General features: G+C 44.2%; 1 protein-coding gene across 2 annotated transcripts in view; it reads right to left on the reverse strand.

Moving 5' to 3' along the window:
- The window catches only part of Garem1 (GRB2 associated regulator of MAPK1 subtype 1), a 185,139-nt gene that overhangs the window by 46,693 nt on the left and 123,804 nt on the right, over positions 1-14,642 (reverse strand). For both annotated transcript variants that reach the window (XM_028886563.2, XM_028886562.2), the window contains exon 3: positions 2,440-2,570. In XM_028886563.2, the coding sequence (XP_028742396.1) occupies positions 2,440-2,570 (131 nt within the window). The remainder of the gene's footprint in view (positions 1-2,439; positions 2,571-14,642) is intronic.

Raw genomic sequence — 14,642 nt, forward strand, 5'->3', positions numbered from 1 at the left:
TCTGTGCCCTCAAACTTGTAAGTGGCACCTCTATGACACACACATTTTTTTTTTGGTGTTGTGTATGTTTATGTTTGCTTATGTGAGTGAGTGTGTGTGTAAGAGGTCAACGCTGGTTATCTTCCTCTATCACTCCCTACCTTATTTTTTGAGCCAGGATCTCCCACTGAACATAGAAGTCGTCCATTGACTTGGCTGACAGATGCCCCCCCCCCCCTTCAGCACAGATTATTGGCATGCACGGCCATGTCTAGCTTTTATATGAATACTGGGATCAAACTCAGGTCCTCAGGGCACAGCAAGCATATTACTGAGTTAGCTGCCTCCCCAGCCTGTATTTAACGATTTAACAAATTTTTTTTTAAAATGCTTCTAGAGGGACATCTTTAAAAATACTGTACACGAGGCAGGGTATAGTGGTGTATGCCTTTAATCCCAGGCAGGTGGATCTCTGTGAGTTCAAGGCCAGCTTGAACTACATAGTGAGTTCTAGACTAATTAGGACTACACAATGAGACCATGTCTCATAATATTTTACATGAGCATTATGTGACCAAAAATAGAATGTTAATCTTAAAAGCCATAAAAGATTTTATACCTGACTTGTCACCACTTAGGAGATAAATTACTTTTAGGAAAAAATTTAAAAGTGTTAGCCTGACTTTTATTTTTTCATTCAGCTAATTTTAAATAAAAGTTTTAAGGGGAAGGTTTAGACTTATTAAAACATGCAGGAAGTCAAGGTCAGCTTCCTGGGGCAGTTCAGTGGCAACATTCAACTGGTGTGCTTAGAGCCCCAGTTTAATCTCCAACTCCACAAAACTTCAAAAACAAAATCAACCAACCCAAAACCCTAGCTTCAATAGTTTATGAATTAGTGAATCTTCGTAAGTTTAAAAACAAAGAATATGCTCTTATGAACGTGGAGATGAAGGTTTGCTCTATTGATGGCTCATACACAGGGACACCGCAGGAACTGAAAAGCAAAACAAAAAACCAAAACCAAAAACCAGACTTATCATATATAAGTCAACCATATTCAGTAGAAGATTTCCCAGAGCATAAAATCTCATGAAGTCTAATAGTAAACCACAGAAAGCAGTGACTGTCTTTAGAAGTGGGGAAGAATGGCATGTCCCTGCCATCGTCACGGGCAGAACCTCTTGTTTGGTCGGGAGCTCCCCGGTCCTCTGTTTCCTGAAGAGTGTGGGTGGCGTGACTCACTCGCAGAGACACAGTCGCTGTCTCGGGCCAACACCTCATGCAGCCTGCTGTTCTAAGAAACAGGTAGGCTGACTCCTAACTTTTGACCTGCTCACAGAATCTGACTTAGTTGACTTCCTGTGTAAAAGAAGTAAACAGGAAATCCTTTCAACGTGGACACTTGAAGGTGTTTGGGCATGACTGTGGGGGTTGATGACAAAATGGAGCAGGCGTGTAAACAGTACAGTTAGATCCCCCGTGTGAGGACTCTGCTCTGCTAGCACGTCTGGCCAGAGGAGCTAGCTCATACATGGAAGCACACCATCCTTCTGAGAACGGTGGGTGAAGGAAGCATGGCCAACCGTACGTAGGCTGTCTTGGGCAGGATTCTGAACATCAAATTGCTCTGTTCACTGAAACAGTCCACAGAGAACGGAGGGGATGTGTGCTGGTCTTGGTGCAGGTACTGGGAGTGTGCTTGTGAGCTCTCCCGTTCCCCCTTGGTTTCCTTTAAAAAAATGAAGTGTTGATATTTGGTTCATCACAGGTCTTTTGCTTCCAAGGGTGGAAAACCCAGCTTATCAGAGGCTCTGGTCAAACAGCTGTGGGAGGATGAGGTTCAAGTTAAAAACATCTTTTATTTTCTTAGGAATTGTGATGCTTAATATTGACTATGAATATGACAGGATAAGAACCAGCTAGGAGACAAGACTCTGGGTTTGTCCATGAGGGAGTTTCTACATCGGATTAACTTCAGTTAATCCATGGGCTGGGATCCTAGACCGAATAAAAAGAAGAAAGTGAGCTGAGCATGGGAAGTCATCGCTCTGTCTGCACCCTGACTGTGATGTAATGAGGCCTGCTGCCTTGAACTCCTTCCTGCTGCCCTGATTTCCTCACTCTGATGGGACTGTCCCCTCAAACTGTGAGTCAAAATAAGTCCCTCTTTCTTTAAATTGCTTTTTGTTGATATCTGTCTCAGCCATGAGGAAAATAAACAAGCATTTTTACTTCTGAAATTAATAGTTTTAAGTTCTAATAAAAGGCTGTGTTAATAAATACAGTGTGTGGACAGGTGTTGGGTCATCTCTACCCTCTGTAGTGTTTCAGGTGCTAACATTCACCCACTGAGAGGATGGAATGTTCCTAGGAGGCACAGATGTGCACACAGTGTACTACACACTTGAATGTTACAGCGTCTCAGTGAGGAATAAATATCTGGTTCTTCAGAGCTACCTTCACGTTGAATGTAATTTCCTCCATGACGTACACACGTTCAGGAAATGCTTTGGCCACTTCCTCCACGCTGTTGAAATATTGCACCGGCTCCTTTATATCCCGGTCTTGTTCCAGCAGCTTGAATTGTCCTAAAACACACAATAAGCAGAAGAGATGTAAGATGCTTATGCTGGACAGCTGTCACCGTGGCGACAACATCCTCTACCTTTAGGCCAGCTCTTCTCTGCTGTAGATTGCTATTCGGTATCACGCTAAAAAGGATGATCACGTCCGAAGGTTTGGTTAAACTAGAATCTATGTAAATATTGAAAATCAGTGTGAAAATGAAAACAAACTGTATTTTATTTTTTTCTGTTCAGATTCAGGGTTTCCTATCAGGGCTCTAAAATTACCGTGAATGGATGCTTGCTGTCATTAGATCTCCAAGGGAAAACATAGCCTGCTATAAACAACAGTAGCTCATTTTGTTTGTAGCAGTAAACTTTCTTGTCATTTAGTTTTAAAATTACTTTCTAAAACTAGGGCCCTGGACCATGTAGAACTAACCTTTTGAAATTAATCTTTAGAATAGAATAAAATCAGGGCTGGTGTGTAGCTCCGAGGCAGCATCTGACAGCAAAAGGAGGAGCCGCCCCAGACAAGGCACCGCCACCCACCTTCAGCAGGGGCAGCAGTGTGAGCTGGACTTAGCTCCCTTTCCTGAGTCAAGTCTTCCAGCTGGAGTTGGAGAGAAGGAGTGAGCTGAGAGCGAGGTTGAAAGAGGAGGTGTTGGAGGTAAAAAGAGAGAAGACTGTCAGGTGCCCCCCGAGGACTTAGGATGCAGTGGGACTGCCCGGCAACATCCCATCACCCCTGGAGGTTCCTGGCTGAGAATTAAAAGAGAAGTCAGAGGGCACAAAGCAAGAGCAGGGACACAGGCACGGAATGGGAAGAGATTCAGATTCAGATTCTGCCACTGCCGTGAAGCTGCCAGTGAGTACGAGAAGTGAGGAGGAGGAAGGACTCGGGATAGATGCAAGGGGTGAAGCCGACGCTGCTTGTGGGCCTCGAGGTTAGGGAAGACGCCAAAGCTCGAGGAGGGAAGGCAGACAGGCAGTGAAGATGCCGTGGGATCGATGGCTCTGACGCGGGTGAAGTTTCGACTCTGGAGAGAATTAGTTCAAAAGCTAACAAAGGAGAGTGGCCTACTTAAAGCGCATCCCTGGGATACTCTAGGCAAGCACAAAAATTACCTTTCTGGAGCCAGCCTAGCCAAGGAATAGATTAGATACACACTTGAAAGCATCTTTCCAGCTGAGACGGACAATCTCTCTGTGTTACGGGATGAGCGAGGGGACAAAGCAGTTGTCTGTGGGAGTTAGACTGTATATTCACTTGTCTCCATCTGACAGAGACTTAAGGCATCTGCCAACATTCCCAACTACCTACAATGGTGATTTATATTTTGTAATTTATTATATGCATAAGGAATTACAGATTTGGATGCTGAAGGTGATTCAAGCTATCTATCAGGAAAGTTTCATGAAAATCTGTTCAAGTCTATCGTTAGAGTTTAATTTGCGATCAGTGTTTTAGGAAGCTTTTCCTAAAATGAGGTGGGACTTGTATGCATCCCGAACTCCCGGTAAGTGGCTGGCAGCTGCTCAAACCGAGTTAAGTATATTTTTGTAGTAGCCACACTAACAAAAAGCAAAAGGGAAAAAAGGAAATCAGTTTTAACAGATTTGGTTTAAGTCAATAGACCTAGACTGAATAAAAACGTCACAAAGTTATTTCCTACTCTTTTTGTACATACGTGTGTGTGAGTGTGAGTGTGTGTGTGTGTGTGTGTGTGTGTGTGTGTGTAGATCCTCAGGTGTCTTCTGGTACTACCCACCTTGTCTGGCATAGGATCTCTCACTGTGACACGGGCCTCACTAGGAGGCCAGCAAGCCCTTGTCTCTGCTTCCCAGCACTGGGAAGTTACAAGCATGCCCCATTTTATCCGGTCTTTTTCTGTGGGTCTGGGACTGAGCTCGGGTCCTCCAAGCACCCCACCAACTGAGCTGTTCCCTTAGTGTCTGCACTAAATCTCTTCAATCCTACGTGTGTTCTAGATTCTGACAAAGGAGACTTTTCTGCTCATGAAACAAGAAGGTTTACAATTAATATTTCCCTCCCTCCTTCCTTCCTTCTTCCTTCCTCCCTCCCTCCCTCCCTCCCTCCCTCCCTCCCCTCCCTCCCTCTGTCTTCTCCCTGCTTGCCATGGTACCTAACATTGTGTTTTGTACAATGGTTGTGTGTATGTGTTTCTGGAAGTTAATTGCCTGCGTGCTGGGCAATCCTCGGTCGTCTTTCCTTCCTTACGGTTTTGGGAACGGAATCTGGTGTGTGTGCACGCCAGGCAGGAGCTGCTCTGCCGGGCCACACGCCTAGCTCTGGCTTCCTCATGTAACTCCCCCCATTCATGTCTCTCCCAACATAGCCCTTGTTCTTCAGGCGTTCTCAAATCATTTTTCTATGGTGCCTATGATTTTGTACAATTAATCTTCTCAAGTATAATTTAACATCTAAACACCACAGCCTTGCCTGTGCTTGCCACTCATTGTTCAGGAAGGCCAGAAATGCACACGTGTGGAGTTCTGAGACCGAACACACACATATGAAAGAGAAGAAACAAACACAGCAGCAGCCAAATAACGCACAGCTTTAACATCTGAACATACTATACATTAGAAAAAGATTATTTTCATTTCAGAATGCTTTTCAGATCATTCTGTAATATTCTGATTTTCATGTTTGTCTCTGTATGTTTTAATTACTCTCCTGTGACAGATTATTTAACACCAATTATTTACAGTTCTCATTGTCTCCAAATAACTTCAAAATCTAAATTACTAAAACCTTACATGAGCCAGATGGTGGTGGCGCATGCCTTTAATCCCAGCACTCGGGAGGCAGAGGCAGGCAGATCTCTGTGAGTTTGAGGCCAGCCTGGGCTACATAGTAAGCTCCAGGAAAGGCACAAAGCTACACAGAGAAACCCTGTCTCAAAACAACAACAACAACAACAACACACCTTACATGTGCCTTCTTTTCTTCTTCAGTGTTATTTTTGAAGCAGGGTCTTGCTGTACAGCCTAGGCTGGCCCTGTGATCCTTTGCCTCAGTGACCTGAGTGTTAGGATCAAATGTCTTCTTCATGGGCTGAGTCATAGAGTGTATGTGACTTCCTATTGCAGGGGCTGGCACACTTTTCTGTCAATATTTTAGGTTTCACTAGCTAAGTGGCCTCTGGTGACAGAATGCAAAAGCAGCCACAGAAAATTTACGATCCACGAGAGCAGCTGGGATCCCAACAGACCACACTTACAAAAGCAGATGACAGGTCAGAGATGGCCCTTGGGTCTGATGACGTCTGTCCTGCTGGACAGAGTAGAAAGTACAGACCAGGATAACTCACAAAATAAGACATCAGAATGAAAATGACCAGCCCTCTTATTCTACATCACTGAATAGTCACACCAAGGTCTCAGGAGAACGTGAAACATATTCTATGCCACCAATATCTCAGAATGGCAGTTTTCCTTTAAATGGGTATCTAAAGTCAATATCCGTGAGCTGTAGAAATGAACAGCCAGCCACAGGATGCCTCCACCTTCTGCCTGTGCTTTAAAAGACCAGAGTTCTTAATTTTTACATGGCTTCTCCTATTTTATAAATAATATGAAGGTGTCTGACTAGCCTGACATACTCTAGGGAGATGCTGGGGTATGTCATTAATCTATATCCTCTGTGACTCTGTGGCCTGAAAATTGGAACTTGTTAGAACCCAGTCTCGCAGACTGGATGAGTTAAGGGCCAGTCTCCTGCCAAAAGAAAAATCAATTTATACAACACATATTCCCACGACCCCCACACAGGGGAACTAATTCTCTAACAGACCATTTCATGAATAACACAGTCTTTTGTGCCACCAAATAAAAACATGTGGAGGCTGTGGAAACATCTGTTCTGAGATGTTACTGTCAAGCTCTGTTCTTGGAGACGGAGGAAGCTGCATTGTCTTTCAACAGCTTTGATGATCTCATAAAATGTCTCCATTATGAGATCTGGTCCATCTGTGGTACCCTGACACTCCCAGGAGCCAATCCAACACCAATGACATGCTCATTGATGAGAGTTTAAATGACTCTATGGTGATGTTTAGAAGACAAAGACTCGTGTTTTAGTCCATGTGTTAGTCCTAAAACTGCACTTCACAATTAACATGTTGACTAGGAGTGTTATTTAGAAAATAGTCTTTACATTTCCCTCCAGGCAGATATACTGGGTGAACTTCACAATGCATACTATATTAAGCTCAGCCGAGAGGCCCCAAATCCTTCCCCTGACATCTGAAATCTAGCACCCTTGTAACACCAAGGAACTATCCTATAACAATGCTCCTTTCTTTCCAGGGGGAGGTTGTGTCAGACATGGAAAAGAGAAACAAAACTTGCTGATTAAAGAGAGGGAGTAACCATGCTGAGCTGTAGCAGGGAGAAGGAGAGGGAGGAGAGCGTAAGGCTATAAAATGTGCTGTGGGCTGGAAGCTCTGGGGGCCAGCATCAGCAGGAATTCATTCTGTGCCCAGTAAGGACCTGACTCCATGGGTCCCCATCACTGTGGCAGTGAGCATGGCCGGGGTAAATATTTTGTTTTTACAGCAATGCTTTTACTGTTTGCCATCTTGTCAGTCCAGAGGAACATTTAATGTGTATAAATAAAAAAGAGTGAGGTTAGAGCAGAGGTTTGCTGTATCCATCATGGGACCATAACTCACGTGAACAGCATCCTACCGATGTCCCCGACTCCCACTGTGGGAACAGTAAAACACAGCAGAAAGCACCAGGAAGATAAAACAGAGAAGGATGAAGGAGCACCAGGAGTGGACTGTAATATAAGCACAGCCCAAGAAAGCTAGCATGAGCCAAGACTAAGTAAGCAAAGAGCCCTGAATGTCGACATGCTATGAAGGGACGGGCCTGTGTTCTTCGTGAGGTCACCATATTGGCATAAAGAAGCAGGCGCCTTAGGAAGAGTGAATGAGTAGGCCAACTCTCCTCTTAGCTCTTTCAAAGCGTTAAGTTGGACGGGCTTGAGACCACTGCGCAGAACTGTTTTTCAGTTGGTTAATTAATTAACTGATTAATTTTTGAGACAAGATCCCATGCATCCTAGGCTGGTCACCAACTTGCTATAGAGAAGATGACCTTGGTCTCCTGCACCTCCTGTCCCTGCTGCCCTGATACTGAGATTCAGGCAACTACAACTGCAGCTGGCTCAGTGATGCATTTTAAATGGCTCAAATATCTGAACCTTTGAACCATCGGGCCATTTCCACAGGTGAAGAAAGAAATGAGCCGCTCCCAGTGAATGAAACAACAAACCAAATGCCACTTTCCAATAAATAAATAAGGCTGGGCAGGAATCTGTACTTATAATCAAGCTCTCACTAGCAAAGTGTAATTGTTTTTAATCTGTGTCTATAAGTAGGTTAGGGCCTCTCTAGGACTGGAATAAAAAGCAGGACTGCCAGGGAGGAGATACACACCTGTCATTGCCAAGAGCAGCAACTAACCCTTTTGCATGCCCACGTCTACTTCCACCAGTGGGAATTCATTTACTTACAGCCTTCACCAAGTCCAAGGGTGTCTGACACAGCCCAGCTATGTGCCTAACGCCACTCTTCCCCAGACAACGAGCAGCACTCTGTGCAGACAGCGCATCACAGTGTACAAACCATCTTGTTCTTTGTAAGAGCGACACGGAATCTTACTCCACACATATGCCACTACCCATTTACACAGCTTCCTCCAGGTGGGCGTTCAGACCTCTTCCAGTCTTTTGTAGCCACGGTGATGCCAGCGTTCTTGTACTGAAGGTTCTGAGTATTTAATCCAAGCACACTGGTGGAAAATACCTAAATGAGAACTTGCTGGGCCAAAGGGCAAGAACATTTTCATTCTTCACTCCGCCAAACAAAGCACAAACGTGTGCCCACTCACACTTCCACCAACCTCATGTTTTGCCTAATGGTTTACTGGGAAACCTTTAAAAATCACTGTCAATCAAGTCTCTCACTGGGATTTGAATTGTATTTTTATTATAGAAGAGGACACAAGTATTTTTAACTAATTACTATTTCATACGTTGGGGCTTTAAAAATTCATTTTCTTATTACCACTTTTGAAATTTGTGCCAGTCTGGGCTAGGGAGATGGCTCAGGCCATGAACTCTCTGCTGCCAAACATGAGGACTGGCCCTGCACCCCCGAGTCTACATAAACGGGCAGTGTAGTGCTGGGTGCCTACAATCTCCAGGCTGTGGAAGAGGAGACAGGGGTATCCTTGGGGCTCACTGGCCAACTGGTCTTGACAAACCAGAGAGCTCCAGAGTTATTGTGAGACCTTGTTTTAAAAATCAGCTAGAGAGGGGGCTGGAGAGATGGCTCAGTGGTTAAGAGCACTGAGGACCCGGGTTCAATTCCCAGCAACCACATGATGGCTCACAACCATCTGTAATGAGATCTGGTGCCCTCTTCTGGCCTGCAGGGACACATGCAGGCAGAATACTGTATACATAATAAATAAATAAACCTTTGCCGGGTGGTGGTGGCGCACGCCTTTAATCCCAGCACTCGGGAGGCAGAGCCAGGCGGATCTCTGTGAGTTCGAGGCCAGCCTGGGCTACCAAGTGAGCTCCAGGAAAGGCGCAAAGCTACACAGAGAAACCCTGTCTCGGAAAACCAAAAAAAAAAAAAAAAAAAAAAAAAAAAAAATCAGCTAGAGAGTGACTGAAGAAGACACTCAGTGTTGACCTCCGGCCTCCACATGTCCACGCACATATGCACACACATGTACAAACGCATGCACTACGCAAACACACACAAAATAAAATAAAAGCAGGCTTGAAATGTTACAAGGTGGCATGTCCTACTTTAACTCGGAGTCTCTGTATCAGCTCTAGTTTCTAAAGCTATGGTTTGGGATAAAAGAATGAGTTCCTTATAACCAAAGATAAGGAATGAGTCTCAAGACAAAGGCCCTCACCGCTGCCAAGAGCAGGAATTAAAACAACACAGGAAGAAATCACCAGTCAAAAAACAACCACCCCACAAAAAGACACAATGTGAAATGGAGCATTGTAAGGAATTTGTAGATATTTCTACTTATGCTTCCATTGGGCCTTAATAAAACAAGTCCAACTATCACTGTCCACCCTGACATGCTGTCTTTGAATGAACCTAGATCTACCTAGATGTAAAACTGCAAAATTCCTGCATAATTCTGGGAAAGACGTTTCAAACAGTCTAGCTAGTCTATACTCTGAAAATGGTTTCCCTATTTTTATTTTTTGAAAAGGGAAAATTATATTTTCCATGCTATCTAATTTGTCATTTGTTTCTTTAGATTGAGTAGAAGATTTCTGGGGCAAATGTTCCATATAAGGATGGACCTAATATGATCTTAGAACGTGGCTGCTAACCTTTCATAATGGGAATCTCAACACTGTCTCCATCCTTCTTCTACTGAATTGAGGTTCCCTCTAACTCTCCCTTGTTCTTTCCATGGATCTTTTTGTCCTCAGCACTCACGGAGTCTATTCTGCTGTCTACGTCATTTTATAATGGTATTACAGCTTCAGATTTCAATCCGTTCCCACCCTTCCCTGTCTGTCACTACACTCTACCTTCACACACACTTGAAGCTAGATCCACCTCACTTGATAACCAGAGCATCCCATAAACATCTGTACAATAAACGACAAAAGCAATATTACTAGAGAGTTATTTCTCTCTAATCTCTAACTGCCTTCCATGATCTGGCTCTGCGCTGAAGGTTGAAGTGTGCCCAATGCCAACACAGAGAGAATTAGAGAATCACACACCACATGAGCAGCTCGTTAAGAGTCTCCATCAGCTTTGGGAAGACAAAATGGGAAGCAGAGGGTCTGACCTCTGGATCAGAGCCAGCTCAGGATGCTAATTCACAGTCAGTCTGGTGTCCCAGCCAGTTGTCCCCTTCAGGGGTCCAGAGAGGAGTGGGACTATTAGAGACTGAACTGGCAAGGGATGCTGGAGCCTGCAGAGATTAAAGAATTTGCTTTGGTCTGGGCGGGTCAGGAGTAAATCCGGATTGTAGCTGTGTTCTGACCCAAATCTGCTGCTGCTGTGATGCTCTCCATGTACCAGCAACTCCCAGGGATGAGAGCAGCAGGATAAGGTGCCTCACCTCCTGCTGGAAGAATAGAAAGAAAGCTGGTAGCCAGAGCAGTCATTAACATTAGTTTAGTCAGTGAATTCATCTTTGCTAAAACTTGAAAGTCTACTCAGATCATCTCATTTAATCTTCAAAGTGACCTGAAATTGGGTAAATGAGAAGGCCATATTTCATTTAAGTATGCTGTAGGGCCACCGAAGCATGGAAAGCCCACGGTGTGTCTGGGTGGGATTGACTCCTTTCTGTGAGAGTAGAATCCAGCCCCCTATTTATGTCTGGCACAGTGGCTAGTGCAGCCTGGATGAAGCAGCTGTTTCTATTAAAGAGCAAAAACACACATTAAAAAAAAAGTAGGTTCCAATATATAAACGTCGATTTTATTTGAGGTAAGTCCTTAAGAAAGAGAAATATAATGAAATGACCTATTATCTACATAAAAACCAAGAGTATCCCAAATAAAACTTTATTTATTTATTTAGTTTGGAGTTGGACTGTATGAAAGCGGAGGGAAAACAAAGGTAAGCAGAAAATTAGGAGCAAAGAAGAGGTTGGGAGGGAGAAAAAGACGGTATGCACATACACCCAATTTCTACCCAGGCGAAGGAAAGGGACATCACACACAAGCACAGACAGACAAAATGTGGGCGTGTACCACCCGGGCAGGCCTCCAAGCTGCACGGTCACTTTATAATGACAGACAAAAATGAGAGCGAGCGGGAGTGTGGCATCTACGTGGAAGCCTAGGAGTTTGTGTGGTACGTGCTTCCCCTCCACGCCTTCGGAGACATTTAAAGAGGAAGCCGAGGGCCGGAGGCATGGCGAAAGAGCAAGGGTGGTGAGGATCTCACAAGGACTCCAGTATCCCAGCGCCTTCCCTCTACTGAAACCTCACCCCACTCCTGGCTTCTTGCTCACTCCCTTCCTCCCTCCCTCCCTTCCACAGCCCAACAGCAAACTCCCACACACCGGCGGGACCACAGAGGAGAGACAGCGAGACACGCGGCGGCTGCTCACGCTGTGGATCGCATTGGGGAGAATGCCTTGATTATAGAAGATCTAGTTTTTCAACTCTCTGTCAAAACTAGAGTGATTAAAACTCCATGTACAGAAACGTGATGTGTTGCAAAACCACACTGCACACCAGTCACCTCATGGGCTCAGTCCACTCCACTACAGCAGCAACAAAATAAAAACATATTGTACAGGCCCTATGCTGTGTTTCTGGAAAGAGAAAGGACCCATTCCTACCAAATTCTTTAGGTAGAGATAGTAGAGCACTCTAGCTCTAAAAAGACATGGAGGAAAGTTAAATCCGTATTCCTGTGTGAGGGACACCAATCTGAAAAGCTATGTGGTATATGATTCCAACCATATGGCATTCTGAAAAGGCCACACTGTGCACAGGGTATAATGACCTGTGGCTCCAGGGGCAGGGAAGGGGATACAGAGGCCAGGCAGTGGAAGCACTCTGAAGGAGTGGCTTCAGGTCACTATGATGTGTCCAAGTCCACAGGGTGTCAAGAGAAACCCTAAATGATGGACTTTGGGTAATAATGTGTCAAGGTAGGCTCATCAACTACGACAAATACTCCGTTGTGGTGTGAGATGCTGATAATAGGGGAGGGTATGTACATGTCGGGGTAGGGGACTAAGGGAAATCTCCCCCCAAAAGTGCTCTCTATATAAAAAATCATGGCAAGGCAGGCCCTTTATGTGCTTCATTTGCTAGGGCAGAGCTAGGGGAGGGCTCTGTTCTCATGGCTCAGCACAGGTTTGGCTTCTGACTATCACTGGGTCTCCATCTTGGCACAGCAGTTAGCGTGTGGACTTCTGTAGTCAAAGCCTCTTCTCCCACGGTGAGATCTTGGTTAAGTCATAACTTTCTAGACACATCTGCTCCCTAGTTCCATAATACAGGTCAGAAATACTGCCGTTAGATTTATTAGTCTGACTAGATATATAGACAGAGCTCCGCACAGTGACAGAAGATAAGAGCTCAATGAATGCATTCATCAGTGTGGGGTCAAAGTGTGGGAAGAAGATATAAGTGTTATCAATGGAAATGGGAGTTACCATGCTGTTATTCTAACCTTTCTCATGATACAAGCTTTCTTAGCTCTTGACAGTGATCTGGGAGAAATTCCTGCAGGGTACAAGGCATTAAAAGGTTCTAGGAATTTGACTTAGATAAAGAAATGACAGTTTGAGGTTAGATGGAAAGTGGAGAGAAACAAACTCAGAAGTATTTAGGGTGGTTCTCTGCTGCCTTATTAGAGACTGGTTCTGAGAAAGACAAGGTCTGGCACGTACCACACCATGTGCCAACTAAACCCTCTGCTCACCTAGAGAAGAGCAAGTCCAATCCAAATGAATCATGCTTAAAATATATTTGTGACCACAATGACTGTGGACTAGAGTCCAACTCTTATTAAGAATCAATCACAGCTGTGGAAAAAGAAACTTAAAATCCACTATGATGAAAAGGCCCCACATTATGGAAAGCCTCTTCATTCTCGCCAAACCGTTTTCTTTTCATTAAGAAATAGAGACCTGGACAGTCCTGGAGCTGCTCTGCTGGCTTACAGCTCCATTTTCTTGAAAGTGCTTAGTTAACCCTTCCGAGCAGCAAATACATACCTTGCTCCTTCTCCCAAAGCGGCAAGTGGTTTCCCCTCCCACCCTCGCCAAAGAACGGCTCCCTCCTCTTAGCTTTAGTCTTTGCTGATGAACCGCCTCTGCTCTTGTTCCAATGCTTCATTTTCCTCCAAATGCCTCCACTTCTGTTCTGCAAAGAATTAGCTCACTGGGCACTCGCTGGTGCCTTTCAGGTTCTGACCCTGTTCCATGTTAAACAGGCTGGACTTCGTGTGGAGGACAGGCCTCTGTAAAATGTTCCGTCCAAGGAGGGCAGTTATGTAAACAAGGCTGCTGGCAAGATGTGTGCTGGGATCCACAAGGCTCAGGAGAACAAGCACTTTCAGAGAGGACTGACTCTGTCAGGAACAGATGCGGTCTAAGCAAAACTACCCTTGTCTGTTCGGGCCCTCCCCTCCCGGTTCACAGTGTGGTCCAGGCTGGCCTTGGAACTTAAGATCCACTGGCCACAGCTTCCCAATGATATAGGACTACAGGTTAGTGTCACCACACCTGAGGATAAAAAGCAATAATCTTGTTTCCAATGTAAGATCAGGCTGTTAATAAACAGAAATCACCGGGAAAATGTAAAAAAAAGTTAAGAATGACCTAGTTGGTCACTGCAATTTCTGATATCATCAAAAGGGATCGATTTTTTTTTTCATTTTAAGCTTTTAAAATTTTATTTGTTTTAAAAGAAAAATCAAAAACATTTAAAGTGTTTGGGATATTTCAGAAGGCTACCTTCAGAATTCATAATATTTAAAAAGTTATAATGAGCTGGGCGGTGGTGATACATGTCTTTAATCCCAGCACTCAGGAGGCAGAGCCAGGCAGATCTCTGTGAGTTCGAGGCCAGACTGGTCTACAGAGCAAGATCCAGGACAGGCACCAAAACTATACAGAGAAACCCTGTCTTGAAAAACCAAGAAGAAAAAAAAGCTATAATGAAAAGTCCAGTGCAAATTAATATATAAAGTATGGTTCTGTTTACACTGGATCATAGAAAATGTACAGTGACACAATGTGTATCGGTTACCCTCTGTGGGGTGAACTCAAAGGAACAGTCACAAAACTCAAGTATTTGTTATTTTGATGGTGATTACTATGGTCTTAAAGTTTGATAATAAGTAGAAAGTGATCTGATTACAAATGGAAATTATGGCTGACTGTCTATCAATGAAATGAGAAAGATGGCCAACAGGTAACTGGTGCTTGGTACTCACACATGCTCATTATTCATACGGTGGTTCACTAGGACAAGTAAAAAATGTATATACAAAATTTATTACTCCATGACAGTTCATAATCAAGAAAAACTGT

The sequence above is a fragment of the Peromyscus leucopus genome, chromosome 19 (genome assembly GCF_004664715.2).
Source record: "Peromyscus leucopus breed LL Stock chromosome 19, UCI_PerLeu_2.1, whole genome shotgun sequence".
Lineage (NCBI taxonomy): Eukaryota > Metazoa > Chordata > Mammalia > Rodentia > Cricetidae > Peromyscus > Peromyscus leucopus.